A 24,077-nucleotide genomic window follows, 5' to 3' on the forward strand; every position below is an offset into this window, starting at 1 on the left:
TCGCGCGTTAAGGGTCACTGTTCTAACCTAACCTAACCTACTATTTTCTGCAATACCTACTTTCTGCAACCATACTATTTTCTGCAATCTCTTTGTTTTACATAAAATTCTTGTGAAAACCATGACCATGTGCCATAAGCTTTGATTTGTGGGTAAGTATGTGAAGTGTCAATTTGACAAAACAAATTATTTGGGATATAATATTTGGCAAAATAAAACATTTGCTATCTAAACATTTGCCAAGTAAAATTTTGCCAAATGATAATTTGACCAAATGAATTACTTGCGAAAAGTACAGTTGCTAAAAGTTCATTTGGGAAATGAAACTTTGGCGATAAGTTGTTTGCGAAGTGAAATTTGGCGAAAAGTAATTTGGCCAAACGGAAGGATACCCTGCCCCATCGGCCGTCAGTTCTGCGTACTATGTGCCCTGCCCATTGCCACTTCAGCTTGCTAATCCGTCGGGTTATGTCAGCGACTTTAGTTCGCTGACACGAAGAAAGATTTTGAAGTTTAAATGTGATTTATTATCTCAGATAGTTACGGTATGCTATAGAATGACGTCTTATCCTTATCCTTACAATTTAGTCTCATTTTGCTTGTAACATTGTATCAGTATTTATCCTAAACCACGCTTTTATCATACGCTAGTTCCCTGTAAGTCCGATTCTATTTGTTAAAATCACCAACAATTCCTTAAGTGATCCAGAATAAATGGGTATTGATCTCCGCATATGGCTTGAATTCAAATAGAATACCCGATTTAGCCGGAAAGTGAAGGCGTATTTACGTGGGTAATCATATAATCATGACCCAATAATCATACTGGGGTTAGCGAGGCCACGTATGCCGATCCTTTCATAAAAGTATTTTTACCTCGGAAACTCTTTTCTTGGGTTTTCTATTCCGAATTACACTAGGAAGCACGCCTCGCATTGTAGCTCGATCGCATTTTATATTTCCTCGAGGAAATGTTTCAAATGTTATATTTTTTCTCGTAAATTTTTTAGACGACACGAGATGTTTTTCCCAAAAAAAAAACGCTTACAACTTACTTACTTTAAATATAAAGAAAATAGTTAAGTAAATAATATAATAGGAAAATCGGAAAATACATTTAATTTAATCAAAACTTTTCAGAATCCTGAAAACTCCGATAGAAAAATATACCTACCTTTTGTCAAGAGTAAGCACGTGTCTACTTCACAAGAATGGACATGGCGCACAATTTTTGTTGAAGATGCCAAAAAAAACTACAAAAAATTAGAATGAATACTGTATTTTTACTTTTTTGATATCTTTAAAAATGACTGAAATATTCAAGCTCAAAGTGCGCTCTTCCGCTAGTAGCGATTTTCCGCGCGGATTTTAAAAATGTGACGTAGTAACATGAAAAGCAGCATGTAAGATATTATCTGTGTACAATGGTTAGAATGGTTAGTAGGGGAGCCGAAGCGGGAATTTCGGGACTTACTAAAGAGTGGCAGACTAACATACAAGGAAATACTTTGTACCTGGTTGATTACCTCTAAGTATGAATTTTTGATATAAAACGGCATTAGTTCCTATGCCTCTCACCCAAAAAATACCTCAATTAAGCCCAAATTTGAGACGGCAGCCAAACTTTGAGTGACGATGGAAACTAGCCTAGATGGAGGACACATGAAATTGAACTTTTGCTTCTTCATTGATAAAGACTTATCATTTACCATACCTTATCATTTTGTATTCCATTTTCAAGTCACTTTTTTTTCGCTTACTGTAAAACAAAACGTGGGATTTTTTTAAATCTCAGGTCTTTTGAACGCACATCTGAACGATGTCTGGTTTTAATTTCTTCAGTTACTTCGTGACCATGGCGCTTGCAACAGTGCCGAAATATTGGAAACTCAAAACTAAGGTACATGGTAGCAATCCCGTCAGTAATAATAATAGGAAAATGTCTTGAAAAATAAGTAAATCGTATATTACTTTATGTAACTAATTTTATTATGTATCATACTTATAACTAATCACTTCATTCAGAACTAGAAAACGATTCCAAGGATTCCACTTTTCTTCAATAGATGATCAACTTACATTACATGAAATTTATCACATTTATCAAAGCTTCTTAGCTTGTCTATGTTCCAAAAATTATAAAATGAAAAAAGTAGTTGTCAAAAACCTTTTTTAAGGCGGTTTTTTTTTTCAATAAAGCGGGCGCGCGCGCGGCTATAAACGAGGTCACAAAATTCGGAAAGAACATAGCGAAATCTATTTATTTACCAATTTTCAAAAATTCCGGAAAGCTTTCCAAGTAAAATTAACAAATAACTGGACTATTTACTCGTTATTGAGCACAGAGACACAAACTTGGTTATTTTTCCAGAAAATTTATATTTAAGTGCATAAATGTAAAAATGGCTTCATATTGCACAAAATTGGCAATAGGTGGCATAATAATGGTTACTTTTTTAGCGCCTAGTTTGAAATGTGATTGAACGATGACAACTAACAACAGATGTCAGTTAGGTAAAATTTTATTTTAGTTGGAAAAGACAAAAAGTGGTAAATGGGTTAACGTGCGGGGGCTGCAAAATCATGTTGTGACGTCACGCGCGAATATTGGAAATTTTTGAAAATTTTAAAAAGTCCGTGAACTTCTCGAGGCTCTATCTTCGGTAATACTGGATGGATTGAGGTGAAATAAAAACTAGTGTAATGTGTGTGATCTAAACTTTAAATTAAGTCATAATTTAACTTAATATTACAACTTATGCGTGTTGTCCATTGGTTGCTGGTTTTTCGCATGGAGCTTGAACAACAGGCAGACATTGTTTATCCTTTGATGCCAAATTAATTAAGTTCTCTTGCTACACTGAAACTGATTGGTTATTTAAAATAGAAAATTCGATAGAACAATTTATATAACCTTATTTAAAACATTGGAGACATAAACATTTCTCTTTTATTTGGAGGATAATCTTGCTAGCATTTTCCAATTATGTTACGAGCCGTCGCCTTAAACTCGTAAATACTCGTTTAACAAAGTGGTTTATTTATTATACGTGCCTAAAGAAGGAAGTATCAGAGAGCAATGAAAATGTGACGCCGAAGTAAAATATGTAGGAACAGAAAGTGTTTTACAAATAAAGCCGTTTATTCGAATGAATTACGTCTTACTTTACTTAACATTTTCTTGCGAAAACGTGTTGAGTTTGTCGGATAACTTCCAAGAAGGATTAATATACTGGATATAATATAAAATACTTGCCTAGTAACTTATTATAACAAGGGTTTATTGTAATATTCTTATACCAATATAAGAATATTACAATAAACCCTTGTTATAAGTTACTAGGCAAATTTTATACAAAGAAACTTATGTCAAACAGCCAAGTAGTTAGGTATCTACTTGAATGACCTTATCAACTCTTTAGTTAATATTAGGGTGAAACTAAGTACATAACAGATATTAGATAAGCAGACAATATCGCTTAGATCTACGTCATCTATCCCACGAAGCCTATAATTTATCCATCGGTAACTAGGAGATGTTAGCACGAGTGTTTAGAAAACGCGCGTTATTTTTAACGCTCTATAATACCTAACAGGTAATTTAAATGAATTACAGTGGGTACTTTGATCTCAGCCTATCATAAGAACTTGTTGTGTTGTGATGTCAGTGATTGCAACAGAACAGTGAAAGGCTTTCATTTAAATTTTGAAAATGAGCTTACAGATTGATCCAAAGCACTCACATTTCCTATTTGCATAATCGTTTAAAAAAACGCGCGTTCCAACGTTAAAAACACGCGCGTGGTGTGCAGGCTTGATAATAATTAGTAATCCTTGTGATGAAGTGCTTTACGTCATTGGGCGGGAGTCGCGCTAACCGCCCGAGACGCGGTAAGGCGGGCAATCCATCACGAAGCACTGCAATGTAGGTACATAGATTGTATAAATAAATAATAAAAAAATATTTATTTTCTTCACAATGGGCTTACAATTTGTTGTTGTTGAGACAATATTTGACAAGTTATTAGGTACACANAACTCCCTGATTAAGTTTAAGAGAAGTTAAAACACAAAAAGGTGGATGTAAACAATCAATAGGCACCAAGGGACTAGACGGAGGTTCACAAACACACGACTCCAAATTAGTAATAAACAAGTCCAATACCCGACCCATACTATTTCTTATAATGTTAAATTTTATTGTTTACTGTTTGTTGATTTAAAAAAATCCAACATATTTTTGGCAATTAGAAAGTTGCTATCAATATTTAAGGTTGATAATGAATCAGAGGTGGAATTGTGTAAAGCAATCGTAATCATTTGACAGTTCATAACGTACGATTATTCTGTCAAACGCTTTGTTTAACTGACTTTATCGTACGTTATGAACTGTCAAATGATTACGATTGCTTTACACAATTCCACGTCAGAAAGGTTTTGCTGTTCCCAATCTATGGAAGGAATATTGAAATCACCAGCTATATAGAATGAGTTACTGTCAACCTCCAACTCACAACGTAGTGCATTTAGAAAGTATGAGTAGGTAGAATGATTTTGATTTGGCGGGATGTATAAACCACATATCAAATGGTACTTACCAAGTGCGTTGGACTTTAAAAGAACATAGTCAATCGATGCCAATAGGTAATTACCTCCAGAGTCAACAATAAGGTCGGGGGGCAGCTGCGCCCGCTCAGCGCACAGGCCGCGTCGTACCGCAACCAGCACGCCGCCTCCGTCCCGCTTGCCGGTCCTCTCCCGGTCCCGATCACATCGATACACTATATATCGAGAGTCCATGATTTCACTATCAGCTATGTTAGGTATGAGCCATGTTTCAGAAAGTATTATTACGTCGTAACACTCCACTAAAATGTAAATGTATTTAATTTTGTACGAAGTCCTCTACAGTTTCGATAGTAAATTAAAATGTTTTCATCCATTTTTAAACAGTTTCACTAAACAGTATATTATTGTTAATAAAAATAATGATTTTTGTAACGTACGAGAAATATTGCTCACTTGATTAACACCGTAATACAATACGTAGGAAAGGCCTGTTTTCAATTTTTTTGAATTATTTGGTAAATAATACAGAAATAAATACCCGGGAGCACACTTAATTGGGTTTAATGCAAAAATAGAATAATTTTTAATTTTTCAATTTCGGTCCAGTTTTCTAGATACATAACTGCTGTCTACAAAATACAAAAAGAAATGAGATCCCATCAAAAACAATACTTGTCAAAAAAACCAAGTCTCGCAACTCAGTTGTTCTATGGTAAAAAGTTGTGAGATCCATGTAATACCAAGTCCAGGCCAGGAAATCTTTAACGTTTTACATAAATATATTGACTTGGCCATCGCATGAAAACACGTCGTGTAAATTAAATTATTTAGTGCGATGGCCAAGTCAATAATTTATGTAAAACGTTAAAGATTTCCTGGCCTGGACTTGGTATTACATGGATCTCACAACTTTTTACCGTAGAACAACTGAGTTGCGAGACTTGGTTTTTTTGACAAGTATTGTTTTTGATGGGATCTCATTTCTTTTTGTATTTTGTAGACAGCAGTTATGTATCTAGAAAACTGGACCGAAATTGAAAAATTAAAAATTATTCTATTTTTGCATTAAACCCAATTAAGTGTGCTCCCGGGTATTTATTTCTGTATTATTTACCAAATAATTCAAAAAAATTGAAAACAGGCCTTTCCTACGTATTGTATTACGGTGTTAATCAAGTGAGCAATATTTCTCGTACGTTACAAAAATCATTATTTTTATTAACAATAATATACTGTTTAGTGAAACTGTTTAAAAATGGATGAAAACATTTTAATTTACTATCGAAACTGTAGAGGACTTCGTACAAAATTAAATACATTTACATTTTAGTGGAGTGTTACGACGTAATAATACTTTCTGAAACATGGCTCATACCTAACATAGCTGATAGTGAAATCATGGACTCTCGATATATAGTGTATCGATGTGATCGGGACCGGGAGAGGACCGGCAAGCGGGACGGAGGCGGCGTGCTGGTTGCGGTACGACGCGGCCTGTGCGCTGAGCGGGCGCAGCTGCCCCCCGACCTTATTGTTGACTCTGGAGGTAATTACCTATTGGCATCGATTGACTATGTTCTTTTAAAGTCCAACGCACTTGGTAAGTACCATTTGATATGTGGTTTATACATCCCGCCAAATCAAAATCATTCTACCTACTCATACTTTCTAAATGCACTACGTTGTGAGTTGGAGGTTGACAGTAACTCATTCTATATAGCTGGTGATTTCAATATTCCTTCCATAGATTGGGAACAGCAAAACCTTTCTGATTCATTATCAACCTTAAATATTGATAGCAACTTTCTAATTGCCAAAAATATGTTGGATTTTTTGCAATCAACAAACAGTAAACAACAAAACTTTATAAGAAACTAGCTTTCCGCCCGCGGCTTCGCCCGCGTGGAATTTTGTCTGTCACAGAAAAACTTTATCGCGCGCGTCCCTGTTTCAAAAACCGGGATAAAAACTATCCTATGTTCTTTCCCGGGACTCAAACTATCTCTATGCCAAATTTCATCAAAATCGGTTGCGAGGTTTAAGCGGGAAAGCGTAACAGACAGACAGACAGACAGNCCTGAAGGCACTGAGGATGCAGAACGGGAGTGTCTTTCGTGACCTCCGCGAGGGGGAGGACCGGATCCAGATCCGTTACAAAAAGAAAGCCAGGAACCCGCATACACAACATATAGTCATGAGCGTTTCCCCGACCATCTGGCAGCGAGCGACTGAAGCGGGAACCGTGCACATCGACCTGCAGAACATCAGAGTGGCCGACCAGTCACCTCTCGTGCAGTGCACCAGGTGTCTGGGCTACGGCCACAGCAAGAGATTCTGCACGGAGTCCGCGGATGTCTGCAGCCACTGTGGGGGGGCACACGTCAGCACCGACTGCGCCGAGAACTGCGGTGGGACGCGTTGGCCAGGTCCACAGTGGCCTATTGCTAAGGTGGTCATGGGGAGTAAGATCCAGCTCACGAAAAATGAGTCTCACATACTCCTTGTCATCGGTGTTAGGCGGTTAGGAATTTTAATGACGTCACATCAAAATTTTGAGTTTCAAAACTCCATTCTTACTTTTTTGGCAGATAAAAACAAAATTCAAAATTTAACTTCGAAATTAAAACTAAAATTGCAAAATGGAGTCAATTTGATGTTCAAATTGAACCTTTTGAAAACCATAGCAGACAATCACGGCAAAAAAGTCCCAAGAACTTAGTAAAATGTTGACACAGTATTATGAGAATACAGTAGCACAACATATTAGGCAAAAATAAGTCGAAATAAAAATTTTAATCTCGAAAAATTGGCACAATTTCAAGAAAATTTTCATTCAAATATAAACAAAATCAAGAACACCATTTTTTAGATAAGTAGAACAGAAAATTTAGAGTAAAAATAAGAAAGCAAATAGGCACAAAACATGAAAATTAAAATAGTAACTATAACATAGAAATTCGGTCCAATGTTTCAAAAGTTAACAACAAAATAGCAAATTAAAATACGCAAAAACTCAAAATAATTAATTTTAAAACCCTAAAACCCATAGCCTTAAAATATCCCCGTCCTCTAAATTTCCATTATCTACTAACAATATCCTCTAAAGAGATTTATTTTACCGTGTAGTACCCCTGTACGACAAGCCAATCCGCACACAATATTCAGCGTAGTAGTAGTAAAAACAAAAGAGGGGGCAACCCCACCCCTACCACGCTGTGAGCTCGGTGTCCGAGCGGTCTCATTATATTTAGAGAAGAGATGACATTGACGTTTACCTCCAGGGAAGAAGATATAGAAATCTTCGGGTTGGGAGGGACCTTAAATCTCTTCGGCGAAAACAGGATAATTCAGATCGAACTTCACTTGGTAAGTTCGTTTGATCATATAATTATCCTGTTTTCGCCTCCGAGATTTATTTTACCGTGTAGATGTTTAGAGCATGGATCAATGTCCATGTTAAATGGTTAAGAGAGTAAATGTCAATGTACTAAATACATAATAAAGCAATATTTTTGTATTATAATCGTATTGCATCACTTATTCATAACAATAACAAGTATCACGGTCTCAACAAGATTTTGTTCATTATAGAGTATTATTATATACATTTATTTGTACTTCTATTAACTGTTAAGTACGACTACTGATTGTAAAAAGTTGCCAAGACAGTTGACAGAGCATCCTGTCTATCCAGCACACTGGCTAATTGACACCGCGGGCAAAAGCCAGTATAAATAAATAGAAATTATAAAAGCGAAATACTACCATTAAATTAATTATTACAAAATACGGGTATAAATATGGGAAGTATGTATTCCGATCGGTCAAATTAAAATTAAAATGATGTTGAATGACCACTGGATGCTAGATATTAGCAACAGTTAGTAACCCTTCAGTATCTTCGTATTCTAAGGTTTTTAAAAAAGCTGTGACTAATTGCTTGCAGTGGAATCTCAATAGTGGGTATATATTTAATTTGGTGTTGAGTTTATTATATAGGTATGGACCAAGGAAATGAAATAGATGAAGGGAGCGACTGGTGTGGCAGCGAAGGGGTGTGCAAACCTTTCCGATTCTACGCTTATCCTTCAGGGAATCAGGTTGGTATTGTAGAGTGGAGTGCATTTTTAGGACTGTTTGCAGGATGAAAGACTGTCGTACAGTCAGAACACCCCAGTCCTTATAGAGGTCTGCAGTAGGGTAGCGGAAGGGTAGGCCAGCGGCAACTTTCAGAATGGCTCGTTGCGCCCTTTCCACCTCTATTAAATGGGTTTTTGCTGCACCTCCCCAGCAGACAATACAATACTGTACAAGCGATTGGCATAGTGCGTGGAAAACCATCCCGATGACCTGGCGGTGTGCAACATGTCTCAGTTTCTTAAAGATAAATATAAGTTTTCTTAATCTAGGCACGAGAGCTTTGATGTGTTGTTTGAAACTTAGCGAGTGATCGAGAATTATACCGAGGTATTTTATGTTATCTGTGGCTTGGATCATCGGACATGAACAGGTGCGCGAGCCCGCCCCGCAGGAATGAGAAATAATATCCAGTGTTGATGGTGGAAGGTAGTTAGCTTTGAGAGCAAAAGGTATGTATTTTGTTTTGTCTACATTGAGTGTCAAAGCATTATAACGCAGCCAATTATTAACCGTATTGAATCCCTCCTGGGCGAGACCGAACACCTCCTTCCAGTCACGTCCGCTGAACAACAGAGCAGTATCATCAGCAAACGAGTAGATCCTGCCACCAGTGATTCGAAGGTTTGTCAGATCATTGATGTAGATCAGGAAGAGAGTTGGTGAGAGGACGCTGCCCTGGGGTACGCCGAAGTTGACATTGGTTACTTGGCTCAACCAGTTATTTATTTTAACCTGTTGCTTCCTATCACTAAGGTAGTCCTCCAGTAGCTTCAGCGGCAAACCTCTGACCCCAATCCGTTCCATCTTTTTTAGTAAGTTGGGGACGGAGACCGTGTCAAAGGCCTTCGCAAGGTCAAGGAATATTGTTAGGCATTTACCTTTTTTGTCTAGTTCCTTTATTATAGAATTTGTTAATTCAAGCACCGCGTCACCGGTCGATTTGCCATGTCGAAAGCCGAATTGTTGGTCTGATAAGAGGTTATTGGTCTCTAAAAAACGTTTCAGTTGCCTGTTTATAATTTTTTCCAGGATTTTTGACATTGATGGGAGTATAGAAATAGGTCTGTAATTATTTACACAGTCTCCGTCTCCAGCCTTATGGATAGGTTTCAGGAGGGCAACCTTAAAAGCTTTTGGAAATACGCCGGTAGAAATGGCAAGATTACAGATATGAGTCAGAGGAGATATTATCATCTGTTTGTATCTTTTTATTATTTTTCCTGGTATGCCATCAACGCCAGTTGCACAGTTGTCCTTGATATCACTTATGAGCTGAGACACCTCCTCTTCATCCGTTGGCAAAAGAGTAAATGAAAAGGAAGGGGAGTTGGTAATATTTAAGTCTAATGGAAAACAAGATTGCGTTGATGCAGCTTTTTCTGCTAGAGTTTTACCAATATTGGCAAAGAAGTCGTTTATGTTATTTATACTCTCTTGAGGATTTTGTGGCGATAAAAGTTGCGGGGATTTATCTTTTTTGTTATGCGATCCTGTGATCTTTTTGATTGAGTCCCATAATTTCTTACTATTTCCTCCCGCAGCTTTTATTTCCTCCTTTTCGTAATTTCGTTTGACTTTTTTGAGGAGACTGTTACAAAAATTTCTGTAGCGCCTATATGTGGTTTTGAGTACTTCGTTGTTAGGGTCTTTTTTAAGTTTTTTGTGTAAGTTATCTCTATTTTTCATACATCTCAGTAGTCCTGTCGTTATCCAGGGTTTCGAAGTGCGTTTCCTTTTTGAAGTTTTGAAAAGTCGTGTATTTTTCTTAATAGCCAAACTAAGCAGGTCAGTTAGTAGATTAGCAGCATCATCGACGTCAACACAGTCTAATATCGGTTGAAAATTAATGTTTTGAATTGTAGCGTCTAGTCCTTGGTAGTCTATTCGGGTTGTTTGATTGTTTGTGTAATCTAGTCTAACTCCATGATGGATACCCACCGCAACAGCATCGTGGTCTGTGATTGAGGTTTCTAGCACCAGACAAGTAGTTTTAAGGTTGGTCTTTACCATTGTGTGGTCCAGACAAGTTTTGTTGTGCGTTGGAAAAGTATGACCAGGTAGGATGCCATGGCTCGCTAATACATTAAGGTATTCATAGGAACGTTTATCGGTAGTATTTGGGATAATGTCAATATTAATGTCTCCGCAAAGTATTACATTCTTAAAGCTTGATAATGAATTTAATAAGGAGTCTATAGAATTTATGAAATTGGTAGTATTTTGGTAGCTAGGCGGTCGATAAATACCTACTATGCATGTATCTGCGTTTAATTTTAATACTAAGCAATTGGCGTCCGATATCGGAGGTTCCTCATATGTTACATGTAATTGTTCTTGGTAATAAATGACAACCCCTTCATTTTGAGTTTTGTGTCCTGATGTGGTGGTATAGTTGTATCCCTCTAGCTCTGGTATTGATCCTGTTTTGGGCAACCAACACTCAGATAAGACTATGACGTCCCATCTTATTTCAGATCTGTGCAGTAGGGTGATGAAATTAGGTAAGTTACAGCCAATGCTGCGTATATTTTGTGATATTATATTTATAGAATTCCTGTTGCCTGTCCGTGTTAGGTTTAGGTATCTCTCTGCATCCCCGATATCGCAGGTGAAAGATTTCGCTACCGATAATGAGTCCAGATCCAAGTTTATAGTTTCAATATTGTTCATTTGTTATACTATTCCGGTACAATATTATATGGTGTATGGGTCACGTGATCACGTGACAAGATTTTATTTATTATGGGTAATATAAACTTGTGTCCGGTACTCAAGTCGGCATTTAGCTTAGGTAAGTCAAAAGAAGCGTGTTTCAGGTATTGTGTTTGATGTGCGATTGATGATAATGTATGTATAAGATCAAGGTGCAAATGCAGTCCTTGAAGCAAAACCAAAAAGCAAAGTTTATGGCCTCACCCCAACTGTGAGGTAGCTCAGGCTATTCTCTACCTACCGCGTATCGGTGGAGGTTTGTGTAAAATACAATTACTTTCAGAAATTGTCAAACAGCCTTTGAGTAGTCTTAACGACTAAAACGTATTAACAGAGTCCAATTTTAATGTGCCTGCTGAAGCACGGAGATGTTATTTTTGTCTATGGGACAACAAACAATTAGGTACATTATGGGCCTAAGTAACTAATGGCTAAATACCTAATAGTCATCCATCGATTATAGTGTGTATTCCAGAACATAGTGATCGCCTCCAAAGTGTTGCCAAAAGTCCATCAATGTCCAAGTACCTACTACGAAATCTATCAACACTCCAATCATATGCCTCTACCAGGCGTTTCGAATACGATTTCTAAATTGAAATTCGCCTGTCATTTTCCGATAAGTAATTTATTTTAAACATAATTAGGTACCGGTTCCTGGATTCAAATACGGTAAATTCACTAATCGCCCATTTTGAAGTTGCTCTGAAATGGTTCCATGGATCCAATTAAAGTATTTAAATCCAAAAGCGATTCGTAGTAAATCTAACAAATGACGCTATGTCGTATTTCGTTGTAGATCAGTTTATTGGATGATGATTTTAATTAAGTATAGTACCTGCATACTAATAATGAGGTTCATCATCATCATCATTTCAGCCATACTGCTGAACATAGGCCTCCCCCAATGAACTACAACATCGCACGGTTGGTAGCGGCCTGCATCCAGCGCCTTCCTGCTACCTTTATCAGGTCGTTGGTCCACCTTGTGGGTGGACGTTCCACGCAGCTTTTTCCTATAATATTTAGGTTAGGTAAAATATAAAGAAGTAAGTAGATATTTAGTAAGTAATCAAATATTAAACCGAATTGTGGTCTAAAGAATCGGCGTCTTCGTGCATTAAGTTATTAACCGATCTACGTAGCTCTACATATCACTAATTATATTCCAATTTCCATACGCGCTTATTGAGTTATAGTTAGAGTCAATTAAGCGTAGTGCGAAATATAATTACTTAAATTACTCAGGAAGGCAACGCTCAGACCGGCTCCTTATGACACCTTATGGAAGCGTAATATTATTAACTACAATGTTTATGAAATAAGTATGTATTGTTAAATTTTTGGTCAAATAAACATAATCCAATAAATATGTAGAGTCAGTAAATTGAATGAAATAAGTTTTCAGATAGGGTTTCAGCCTAGGATTCAGAAGTTTGTTTTCTCAACAAAAACAAAAAGTTTGTTGTTTCAACTTTCCAATAACTACGAGGTCAAAAATGTATAAGATTATTTTTAAAATACAAAAATCTCAACGTCTTGGTTTCGTTTAATTTTTTTTTATTTTCTTCTATAACAAACCGTTTAGAATAAGTGTTGTTTCAGTTTTAATACGAGTATAAAGCATTTTCCTGGTTTCTGTGAAACAAAGGTAGTACCTATCAATATAAAGAATTATCTAACAAGCATTATTACAAGAACTCTCTAACAATTTATGATTGTACCTACACTTTGCTTGCTACGCGAAGTATAATTTCCATATTAACCAAAAGCTTGTATAAAAGTAAAAGAAAAATAAAGTTTTGTTTACATATTAAAATCATATTGCCCAAGCGTTCATGTAACAACAATAAATGTAGGTTACCAAAAGCGATATGCCAAGTCGAGACGTCGATTGTAAAAATAACAGTGCGATAAGGACAATAATATTTATGCGGCTATAAAATTGTATGGAGCGTGTAGATAATGTCATATTTGTATGCTGTTTCGCAAATGAGTCAACGCTGAACGTTTTATCGGGTGCGGGGTTGCGGCATCCAGGGGAACTGGCTGAATCGTGTCATGCAGGCGAGTTGGCTTGACACGCGCCCAATCCTTGACTACATAGATATAGTGATTATTACTAGATGAGTAACTACTGAGTTAGAATGTCATATCAGCCTCTTACGCAATGTTGTGAAAAAAACTTGTCATTCCTAAATAAACCTTTATTCCTGGCATAACTCTAGTCAAAAGTTTTGCTGGTTTTACTATTGGCCATGTAGCCTTTCTTGGCTATATGCCGTTTTCTCATGGCAGTTTCACGACTTGCAAAGGTTGCATCAGTTGCATCATATTTAGTTACTGTTTCAAGTAAATAAAATAAAGACTAACCTGAAGAAGATGGCTGCCAGCGCAGCGTTCCTTAGAAGCTTACAGTGCAGTGGAATGCTGATTTTGCTGAAAAGATGATGATGAAAAATATTTCAGTAATCTATATTTTATAAAAGCGAAAGGTCGCTGATTGCTATTGCTGCTAGGAGTCTCAAATTTTGCATGGGGGTTCCTTTTAGAACGTGCTCACTAAGACGGGATTTTGCAAAATTCAACCCCTAAGGGGGTAAAACGGGATCCACGAGTACGAAGTCTCGGGCAGCTGCTAGTTATTAATATATTTACAACCAAGGTTTACAAGGAGTTGGTTAAACTATGAAACTCCAATATACAGATAAATTTTACCTTAATGCTGCCGTTACATTCTCACGTCCAGATGCATTATTTCCATGGTTGTTTACGCCTTCACTCCTGGTTATCAGGCGCCACCAGGGATGTCATTATCACACGCCGAAGAACAATAACAACAAATTAAGGTTAGGTCAATTTACTATTATAACGATTAATAAATATTGCCGTCTGTTACAGACAATTCCGAACTAGCATGACGCCTCCTAATAAGGGCAGTTACTAATAATAACTGTTTGTTGTTACGTCCATAAATCCAATCAGCCGTTTAATTCAATAAACAAACCAATTAGCGATATCAGTAATTCATCACCTATTTTGACGGCAGACTTGATTCAACTTGGATGAGCTTTCACATTTTTATCAATGAATAGGTAAGTAAGTATTACGGTAATAAAACTTTTTAAAAACAAGATTTTATGACGGCTGCCTTTTGTCTCCATTATGGTTAGACCCTGGATATCATCCAAGACCAGAGTACTTGTCTACAGGGTTTCCTCGTTTTGTTACAGCCACCTTCCGGCTTCATAATCAGATCAGCTCATCGTTATATTGCATTGTTATCTCAATTAGGTACATGTCTGTGCTTTCAGCTTAATCGGATGAACATACGTTCGTTCGTTTCATCCGAAAGACGTCCACTGCTGGACAAAGGCCTCCTCCAAGGATTTCCACGAAGACCGGCACCATCCAGGCACCTCCCGCGACCTTCTCAGGGAAACTCCGAGCATAGCACGCTCCATTGCAAGATGAACATACATTGCAAGTAAAATAAGCTCGTAAGGTACCTACCTACTTGTAACCTCAAACATGCCGATGGCGTCTGGGGAACAATCTATCTATCGTAATTAGACTATTTGTAATCATCGACCATAATAAATAATTAACGACAACAACAAACAAATTTTGAGAAAAACAAACATCGTTTGGATGCTGGCCTGTGACCCTTTATTTTTAGTCTCATAGTTCCGGTAGATATCGTATTTTGGACGGCGCGTTGCTATGTGCACTGACTGTACCAGGGCATGCCATCGTAGAGTGAAGTGCATTTAGAGGCGACTGGACCGATAATTTGTAATTAAACGATTTTTATTTGTTTTACATTTAAGTACCATTATTATTGGCTTACCTACAAGATAATCTATTATATTGGACCCTCACTGATGAGCCTAAACTAATAAGCATTTGGCATTTAATCAATAAATGAATATGATTATGATTAATACCACGGTTTCAATTTCAAACTAAGCAAAGTTTTATTAGGGGACCAGTGCTGGTACTGGTTTGGGACTGGTCCCAGAAAACAGAACTTTTCATGTTAAATGTTATAGGTATGGTAGACAACACCCAGCTCAACTCTCAGATAATGTTCTTGCACTTACTTGTAATAAGCGGGAATCGAACTCGCGACCACTCGTACGTATGTAAAGTTCTAAGCTACTGCGCCAAATGGACATTCAAGTCTGCATTCCCAATTCCCAAGGTCCTTTGGAGCTGTAAAAAAATGTCGAACATTTATTCTTAGTTATTTTAGTTTTCTATTAATAAATGCAGAGAAGCTATTAATTTTATTTATTTTAGATCATTAGTATTACCTTTTAATGCCCACATTCCAAACAATAAAATAAATAAACAAAGTAATTATCTTTTATTATGCCTTCACGGTACATTTCCTATATTTTTAATATCGTTTGTTTATATTAATAACATAATTACCTATATTATTAAAGTATTTATCTGTAGGGAGAGAAATGACCTGGTATTTCTCGGTGTATTACCTCGACTGTCGTATTAAATTACCTTATTCTTATGAAAAGAGTATTGTGTTATTAAATTGAGATTTGCTGGAAACTGTTAATGATTTAGTTAAAAATATTTAATAATTATTTTTGTTGAAAATACACGTCGTGTCTAGTGGCTTAATAATGAAAGTTTTTTTGGTACTTTAATCATAGTGAAATTAATTGGTTTAAAAACTAAAATTAACCATAAATATGTTTACTAACGTAATATTATGTTATCGTGTCACTTTTGTTTTTGTAATGATAAAGTTTCATTGGACCGTGTAGATAGTGTTTCATAAAGGCCTATGTAAATAATTTCTATATTAAGTTTTAAATTATTTTGCTGAATTTAAAAAAGTTTAACATCATGACGTGTGAAAGCTCATTTCGTTATTTTAATAACAATAAATTAGTTCACTTTATCTTAGCAATCTATAAAAAGTAACTATTTTTGATCAGAATTTTAGCCCTCACTTCAAAATTATAATAATCAAAGCAAAATTCAGTTCTAACATCTATGTCTTAAATCGGGCGGGCAATAAATCAAAAAGCTATTTAGAGGGATCTGTTATCTTATTGCTATGACAATATTTTGTAAACGGCGTTATCATCATAAACAAGTTTTAAGTAATTCCGTACTCTGGACCTTAAGGGGTTATTTTTAGCTGGAGCCCGAGTAGGAGCGCCTCATTCGTCGGGCTGTGGTGAAGCGGGACTCTTGTGCCGAGGCTTCCATCCTCAGGACAGGACCGGTCGCGATGAAGCTGCAATATGTTGTACGTGATTTGTGTTTTATTTTATTTGTCAATTTGTTTTTATGTGCTTGGAGTTTCGGTTGTTTTCGTTAAATGTTTGTTGAAGTGGTACTGTACTTAGTTTATGTATCCTATGGTAAGGTAATTATGATTTTTACCAACAGTCCAGTTCTAAAATATTTTTTTAAATTTTTTAAAATAATTATCGTATTATTCAAATATTTCCCTTTTGCTCTCGCCACTAGATGGTGGATTTAGTTTCATCTTCCCTTATTTTATTCACGATTTCCTAAGAATTCACGGTACTGTACCTATTAAATTTTGCATACGTAAAGCCGCGGGTAAAGTATAAAATGTGAATTTTTAATTCTTTGCCCATTATCTAATATCATACTAACCATATTCGCGAATTTAATGGCTTTTGTTGAACTTTGTCGAAGATTTTTCAGAAACCGTGAACATTTTCGGAAGCTTTGGGTATTTTGGTTAAATGCTTTCGTGGAACGGAGCAAACCGGAAACAGCTCTTACTAATTTATGAAGTTTAACACACCTCATAATATATCAATAGGTATACCAAACAAAAGGAAATTGACGTATCAATTTACTCAAGCTTTCAAACAACTAGTGTAACAAAGTTAAAGTAGGTACACAGAACTTACGTTATAATTCTCTCGGGTATGCTGCGTTTAGCTTACGCGTTCAAACTAAAGAATAATATGTTATGCGATAGAAAGTACCTTCGTAGAACAAACTTGTTGCACACGGCTTTAACACAATCAGGTCAATTAACTAGCTAATCTAAGAAATGCCCCTCAGGGATAGATAATAATTAATTATTATCAACGAAACTGTGAACAAGAGAAACAACTTTGTGCTTGGGTTTTTTTTAATAATACTTATTTTAATTTATCAGGATATAAACGAATATTTTTAAATCAACCTAGTCTTTTTACCCGACTACGGCAAAGCAAAAGGAGGGTTATGATTTTGACAGGCTATGTATGTATGTATGTATGTATGTATGTTCATGTGTACCCTCGTAACTTCTAAACTACTTATCAGAATTCGACAAATGACATATCATTAGAAGCGTCTTAATTGTCCGCTGGTTATAGGCTACATGGGGTTTCACAAAATCTAATGTGGCGCCCTCTAGCGGACAAAACATAGAGAGTAAAAAAATAAAGTTAAGATAAATATGCCGTGTTTGGTATCATTTGAAAGCGCTTTACTTGTACATTTTGAATATATATATATTACTAGCATTTGCTTGTGACTTTACCTGTATTCATGGGCTGATTGCATATAATTCACATCTATGCGTTCATAGCTTCTTTACTACTTATTAGTTCATCAATTTAACTTTTGGTAATATTATGCGCCACAAATACACTTTATCACCAAAATAGTACAAATAATAAAAAGTAAAAATACTAAAACCCAACTACGACAAAAAACGACGAAAAAGTATAAAACAAGATTTTCAGAATACTGAACTGAACAAAGTTTCTAATATAGTTGCATAGTAATTTTCATGTTTGGAAAGGCGTAGTCACACGTTACATATACGAGTACCTACCTACCGTAGCACTTTGACAACGTGTGACTGCGGTTTTCCAAACATGAAAATTACTATGCAACTATATTAGAAACTTTGTTCAGTTCAGTATTCTGAAAATCTTGTTTTATACTTTTTCGTCGTTTTTTGTCGTAGTTGGGTTTTAGTATTTTTACTTTTTATTATTTAGTTATGGCTTTAATAAATATTCTTTATCGGATCCAAAACTCTTTAAACAGTAAGGGAAACAATTTTCAGATACGGACAATATTTTGGAAACACACTAAACAAACGGTCTTTCTCCGTAAGCTTAAGGATTCCGTGAAATCACGTTATTTTACTAGATCTTTTTTCTGGAATTGAGATTTTACTGAATATATTCAGGAGTAAGTAGAGCAAAACTGAATAGTACCTATTATTTGAACATAAATACTAGTTCTTTCAAACCATTCTTTGTTCTTTGCCATTCTTCGTTGCGTTGGTTTTAAACCACCTATCCTCCTGATTTAACCTCCCTGGTCTGTCCTAGTTACGACTAAGTAGTGTAGGGTATGCTTAATTCCCACTTGGCGGATCATTCCTCTAGATAGAAGATAGGAGACCATAGCCTAAATGTTTTTGTAGGCCTATTCTATATTAATCCCATTTTTTCAGTTGTACATCGCGATGTTCCTATCGCGGCAATACATCTGCGTCCTCGGGAAGGAAGGAGAACTCGGCCTTGCCCACATGACCGACGTTGTGTACACCTGCAGCAGCTACCTGTCGCGAATCATCACCAGGTTCTGCGACAACTTAATCACGATCGTCAAGAGGGACACCAGCTCTGTGTTGATAGGTTAGTGGCATTGAATCAGGCATTCATCATCATCATTTCAGCCATACGACGTCCACTGCTGAACATCGGCCTCCCCCAATGATTTCCATGTTGATCGATTGGTAGCGGCCTGCGTCCAGGCATGAGGCATTAATTTACCGTTAATTTTGCAAGGCAGAATAGAATACATCACCAACTCTTCCCACTGATGTCGTAAGAGACTACAAAAGCCACGATAGCCGAACAGTGAACTAAACACTTATTTGACTGGCTGCCGCAACTCGACTATTGTGGTGAGCCCACTCGTGACACAAGCATATTTAGCTTAGTACGAGGGGCTAACGGGACTATTAGTAATTTTTGCAATAACAAATTGCTATTAAATAATCTTTAAAAAAAAGCTTAGGAACACACATTAAACAGAAAACGGGCAGCAGAGCTCTCTGATAAATCACACAATTCACAATCACATTATCTTTTAATCTGCGATCTTCAACCCGCCTGCCAAGCGTGGAGATTACACAGTGTTTTAGAAACCCTCAAAATCGGACATGATTAAGTTAATGCCATAAGTCGATAGCGTCTTATGTTTCAATCACAAGAGTGAAACTCACGTGTGCTCATTTTACTTGGTTTTTGAGAAAAAAATTGTGAAAGTTGGCCGTTTTTAAAATTCCTAAAAATGAAAAAAAAAAAAAAATTATTAATTAAGAGAACTAAAATGAGCACACGTGAGTTTCACTCTTGTGATTGAAACATAAGACGCTGTCGACTCATGGCATTAACTTAATCATGTCCGATTTTGAGGGTTTCTAAAACACTGTGGATTATGGAAAAACCCTCCACCTAATTGGAGAAGACTTATAGTCCAGCAGTGAACTGTAAAGAGTTGTTGATGATGATGAGTTGATGATGTTGTAATGTTGAGTGAACGACACACAATAGGTGCATGTTTTTTTTCTTTTTCTTAAGGTTACCATCTGCAATATGAAAGTGTTTTTGTAAAGTGACAAAGATTGTTTTTACCACGAGGAAACAAATCGAGCATAGCCTCATGCGGACATATTGTAAATACTAGAATTGTGTATTACGAGTCAAATTTCACCCGAGCGAAGCCGGGTTTTCATCTAGTTGTAAATATTTATACATTAATTAATAGGCACATTACCGTGCAATTATCTTAAACACAAATAGATTATTATTGTGTAATTACTTGTAATATTCAAGAACTATCTCGTAGGTTTTGTTTACGTTTGCGGTTGTAAGTTCAAGTTATATTTCGAGTTATCTCTTTGAGGAACGAGTTATAAGTGGCTAGTTGGGTCCATTTTGATTATTTGGTAATAAATAATAATCGAATGATACATTTCTCAGTAATCTTCATAAGTTATATATAATGTTTTGTCTTCAAAACGCTGTGGTTGACCACTTTATCTATTTTCCTTAGCATAATCTTGTTTTAGCCAACTGGAACTAAAATAAAAGGAGCAGGTTATTTTTTGTGAATACGTTACCAGATTGCTTCCTCATCAGATACATTATAACTATAACTCTTCTTCTTCTTCTGCCTCGCCTTATAACGTTACGCGCGGTCGGTTTTCCCAGTCATGCGCCGCCATATTTTGATTTTATCCTGAACGTCTTGTTCATGGAGTCGCAATACTTTTATGTCCTTTTGGACATTCGTCAACCAATACATAATACTGAAATCGTTGTAGTTTTCAACCATTTCAGTCAATAGTCAGTGTCGTAAGAAATCTAGTGATATTTTGTGGCAGACGACCGACCGACGATCTTTTTAATTACGCGATTATTTACCTCATGTCTTGGTAGTTAGAGCTTAGAAAATGTTTTGACAACCCAGGACAGACGGTCCTGGTGCTGCAGAAAGAGGAAAGCCGACCCCAAATAATAGGAAATGGCTACCACAAATAAGAGATTTACATCATGCCTTGCGTTTCTTGAATATCCATCACGATCCTATCTCCTTGTTACAGACAGGCTATCGCCAAAGTCACTGCTCGAGTTGCGCGACAAAGAGCGCGTGCGTAAACAGGAGCGGTGGCGGCGTGTGCGCAGACAAATCGCGAGCGAGTGCTGCGACCAGCCCTGCAACGTCGGCCTCATCATCAAATACTGCCCGGAGGAGTCCAAACTGTTTAAGGAGAGGCCCGACATCTTCCAAGATTAAACACTTATGCCCGTTTTTACCATCAATCCCCAATGTTTAAATGACCCCTATGGTAACACAACAGGATTTTTTTTTAAAGGAGTCACCAAAAAATTAAGGATTGATAGTTCTATAATACAAAAAGTTTAACTCTTTAAAGTTGGACTCTAGTTTAAAATGACTTTAAACCAGTGCTCATCCCAGGTTTAACTTTTTTTGTAAATAAGGCCGCTAAGGTCTATTCACACATAACAGTGAAGTCAGGCACAGTACCGGTATAGTGTGAAATATTCTTTCCTACATTCTTCTTCTTTTATTTTGGCAACAATTTGGTTTTGAGAACCATGATTTCGCCAATGTCACGTAAACAGCTTTGACAAAGTTACAGGGTTTATAAATTTAAAGATGACCCAGGCTGAACTGTCCCACCAAACTCAATGACAGGGGAGCGCTACCATCGTTCAACTATATGGTTTCCAACATGGCAAAAATCGGAACCAGCGATCCGGTATTGACGGTGGCGCCCCGCTGTCAATGTCATGGATAGGACAGTTCAGTATAATGGAACTAACATTCTCTATGAACTTAACTCCACTTGTCAGTGTCAGAGCCGATACCGGTAATCACGGACGTATCACTGAAGCTCCGTGAACTGAGTACTGAATCATCATCAACAGCCCTTTACAGTCCACTGCTGGACTATGAGCCTCCTCCACTATAGTGGAGGGTTTTGCCATAATCTCCACGCTAGGCAGGCGGGTTGGAGATCGCAGTTTAAAAGATTGATGTTTTTCAGAGAGCGCTGCTGCCCATTACTGAGTACTGAATATGTGAATTGAATCACTGCATAGCACTGATACTTCACTGAGGTTTCACTGATATGTGTGAATCGATCATTATTCGATCAAGTGTTTAGTAATCATGCTCAAAGTTTCAATAACCATCCTCAAGCCGTTTTAACAGACAACTGTACGTAAAAAGTTCATTATTCGCTCGCGATCTCCTGTAACACCATATTTATTTATTTATTTAAAACTTATATGCACATAGACCGGTGTACATAAGGCGGACTTAATGCNGAAGCGTGTTTCAGGTATTGTGTTTGATGTGCGATTGATGATAATGTAAAATAAGTCAGTGTGCTCTCTGTGGATATGAGTGAGTAGGCTGTGTGGATAGTGTTGTAGGGTGAGTGAGTTAGTGTTGTAAGTGTGTGTGAGTGAGAGGTTTTATATTTCCTTAAATAATATTGAATTAAAATAACAAGGTTTAGGTAACGGTCTACTAAATGGTTATTACAATTTCCATGCTTGATTACAAGAGTAAGTATAAAATAAAAGACAATTCGGTACACTTGAGCAGACTTATAATGAGTACCCTCTAGTCACATAACTAATTTGTGCAAATAATTTTCTTCCTTGATGAGGATGGGAGATGAGGTTTCAGTCTGTTTCACATAAATTTTACCGTAGGCCGTCCAAGCAGAGTCCAGCTTCTTATTTTTGACATATTCTCTTGCCACAAAATACAGTCTTTTAGATTGTGTGGTCAGCGACTCAGAAATGTATACAGGGCGCGCTGGCCCCTTCAAGTTAATTTGTTCTGTGTCCAATTGCGGTTTGTTGTTTGTGCGCTTGGTTTTGTTATATTTTTTTGTCTCTGTTAACAGTGATTCTTTCCTGGTTGTAGTTGTGAAATCCACTATTACCGTCCCAGACTTTGTGCGGTAAATATCTCGGATTTCGGAGCCATCGATCTGAGACACAGCGCCTACTGTTATACCTATGTCTTGTACTAACTTGATCAGTGTTTGTTTACTTTCCTTGTCTTGTTTTGGCAGGTTCCGCATTTCTATCTTGGTGCAACAGGTGTTTCTTTCCATTTGTTCTATTTTATTCTCTAATGTTGCGACGCGGGTTTTATATTCGTTGTTCTCTTGTTGTAAGTTGGAAATTGTTTGTATAAGTTCTTGATGTTGGTTGGTAATGGTTTCAACTGTGTTCTTTATTGCCAAGTTTTGGGTCAACAGTGTGGTCATCGTCGTGTTTAACATCTGTTGTTGTGCTTGAATGTCAGCTAGAATACTTGCGACATCAGTGGGCGGCTGTGGGGAGACCACAGGGGACACCGTAGGTTGATCTTCGATTGTACGTTTTAGTCGTTTTGTGATGTTTAGGTAGCCATCCTCCGAATCCGCACGGTTAAGGTTCGGTACCGAACTGGAGTGTGCAGAGATGAACTTTGTGTTTGTATGTAAGTTATTATTTGGCGGGGTGCGTTGTAATTCCATTGTATATTAACAATAACTTACTTGAGTTTTTATCCAAACCAAATATCGGGTGCGCAAGCGATTCAATTTGTAACGGCAGACACTGCACTGTTATTTCCGTTTCACTCCAACAAATTATCTTGTTAGTTATCAATTAATACATTGAACACTGACCGCATGTTTATCTATTCTGAAAACCAGCTTAAATCATGCTTTTCCACCGAATCCAAAGCAGCCAAATATTTCAATGCCAAAATGTGCTTTGTATTATAACTGCAGCCTTTGTTTCTTGGAGAAATACTGCATTGCTCTCGAGAGGATACCAAGTTTTTGTCAGCAGTTTTCGCTAAGGATTCGATGTACTTGCCAAAGTTAAACTTGTTGGACATTTCAATGCCCAAAAATTGAAGTCGATCGGTGATTTTAACATGCACACCTCGGAATATTGCAGCCATACGAAATGGACTTGTGTTTTGGACACGTCAAATTGGAACAGATTGGCATCGCCCCAAGCGGAGACATCCTGAAGAGCCAAATTTAAGCGTTTAATAAGGGACTCACGACAAAATCAAAATCAAAA

At 36.9% G+C, this 24,077-nt stretch overlaps 1 protein-coding gene across 1 annotated transcript; it reads left to right on the forward strand.

Annotated features, from left to right (window-relative positions):
• Positions 1-16,595: 16,595 nt before the first annotated feature.
• On the forward strand, positions 16,596-21,689 carry LOC114357262 (uncharacterized). The gene is made up of 3 exons (XM_028310785.1): positions 16,596-16,702; positions 18,896-19,079; positions 21,056-21,689. Exons 1-3 carry the CDS (start codon positions 16,685-16,687, stop codon positions 21,247-21,249), a joined length of 396 nt encoding a protein of 131 aa, XP_028166586.1. The 5' UTR covers positions 16,596-16,684; the 3' UTR covers positions 21,250-21,689.
• Positions 21,690-24,077: the final 2,388 nt, after the last annotated feature.

The sequence above is a fragment of the Ostrinia furnacalis genome, unplaced genomic scaffold (assembly GCF_004193835.3).
Source record: "Ostrinia furnacalis isolate ACB-3 unplaced genomic scaffold, ASM419383v2 OfSCF3101, whole genome shotgun sequence".
NCBI classification, from domain to species: domain Eukaryota; kingdom Metazoa; phylum Arthropoda; class Insecta; order Lepidoptera; family Crambidae; genus Ostrinia; species Ostrinia furnacalis.

Bases quoted from the DNA above. Each gene is read 5' to 3' on its own strand.
- LOC114357262 (XM_028310785.1), top strand. The intron at 19,080-21,055 runs GTTAGTGGCATT...TCCTTGTTACAG, and splicing joins CACCAGCTCTGTGTTGATAG to ACAGGCTATCGCCAAAGTCA.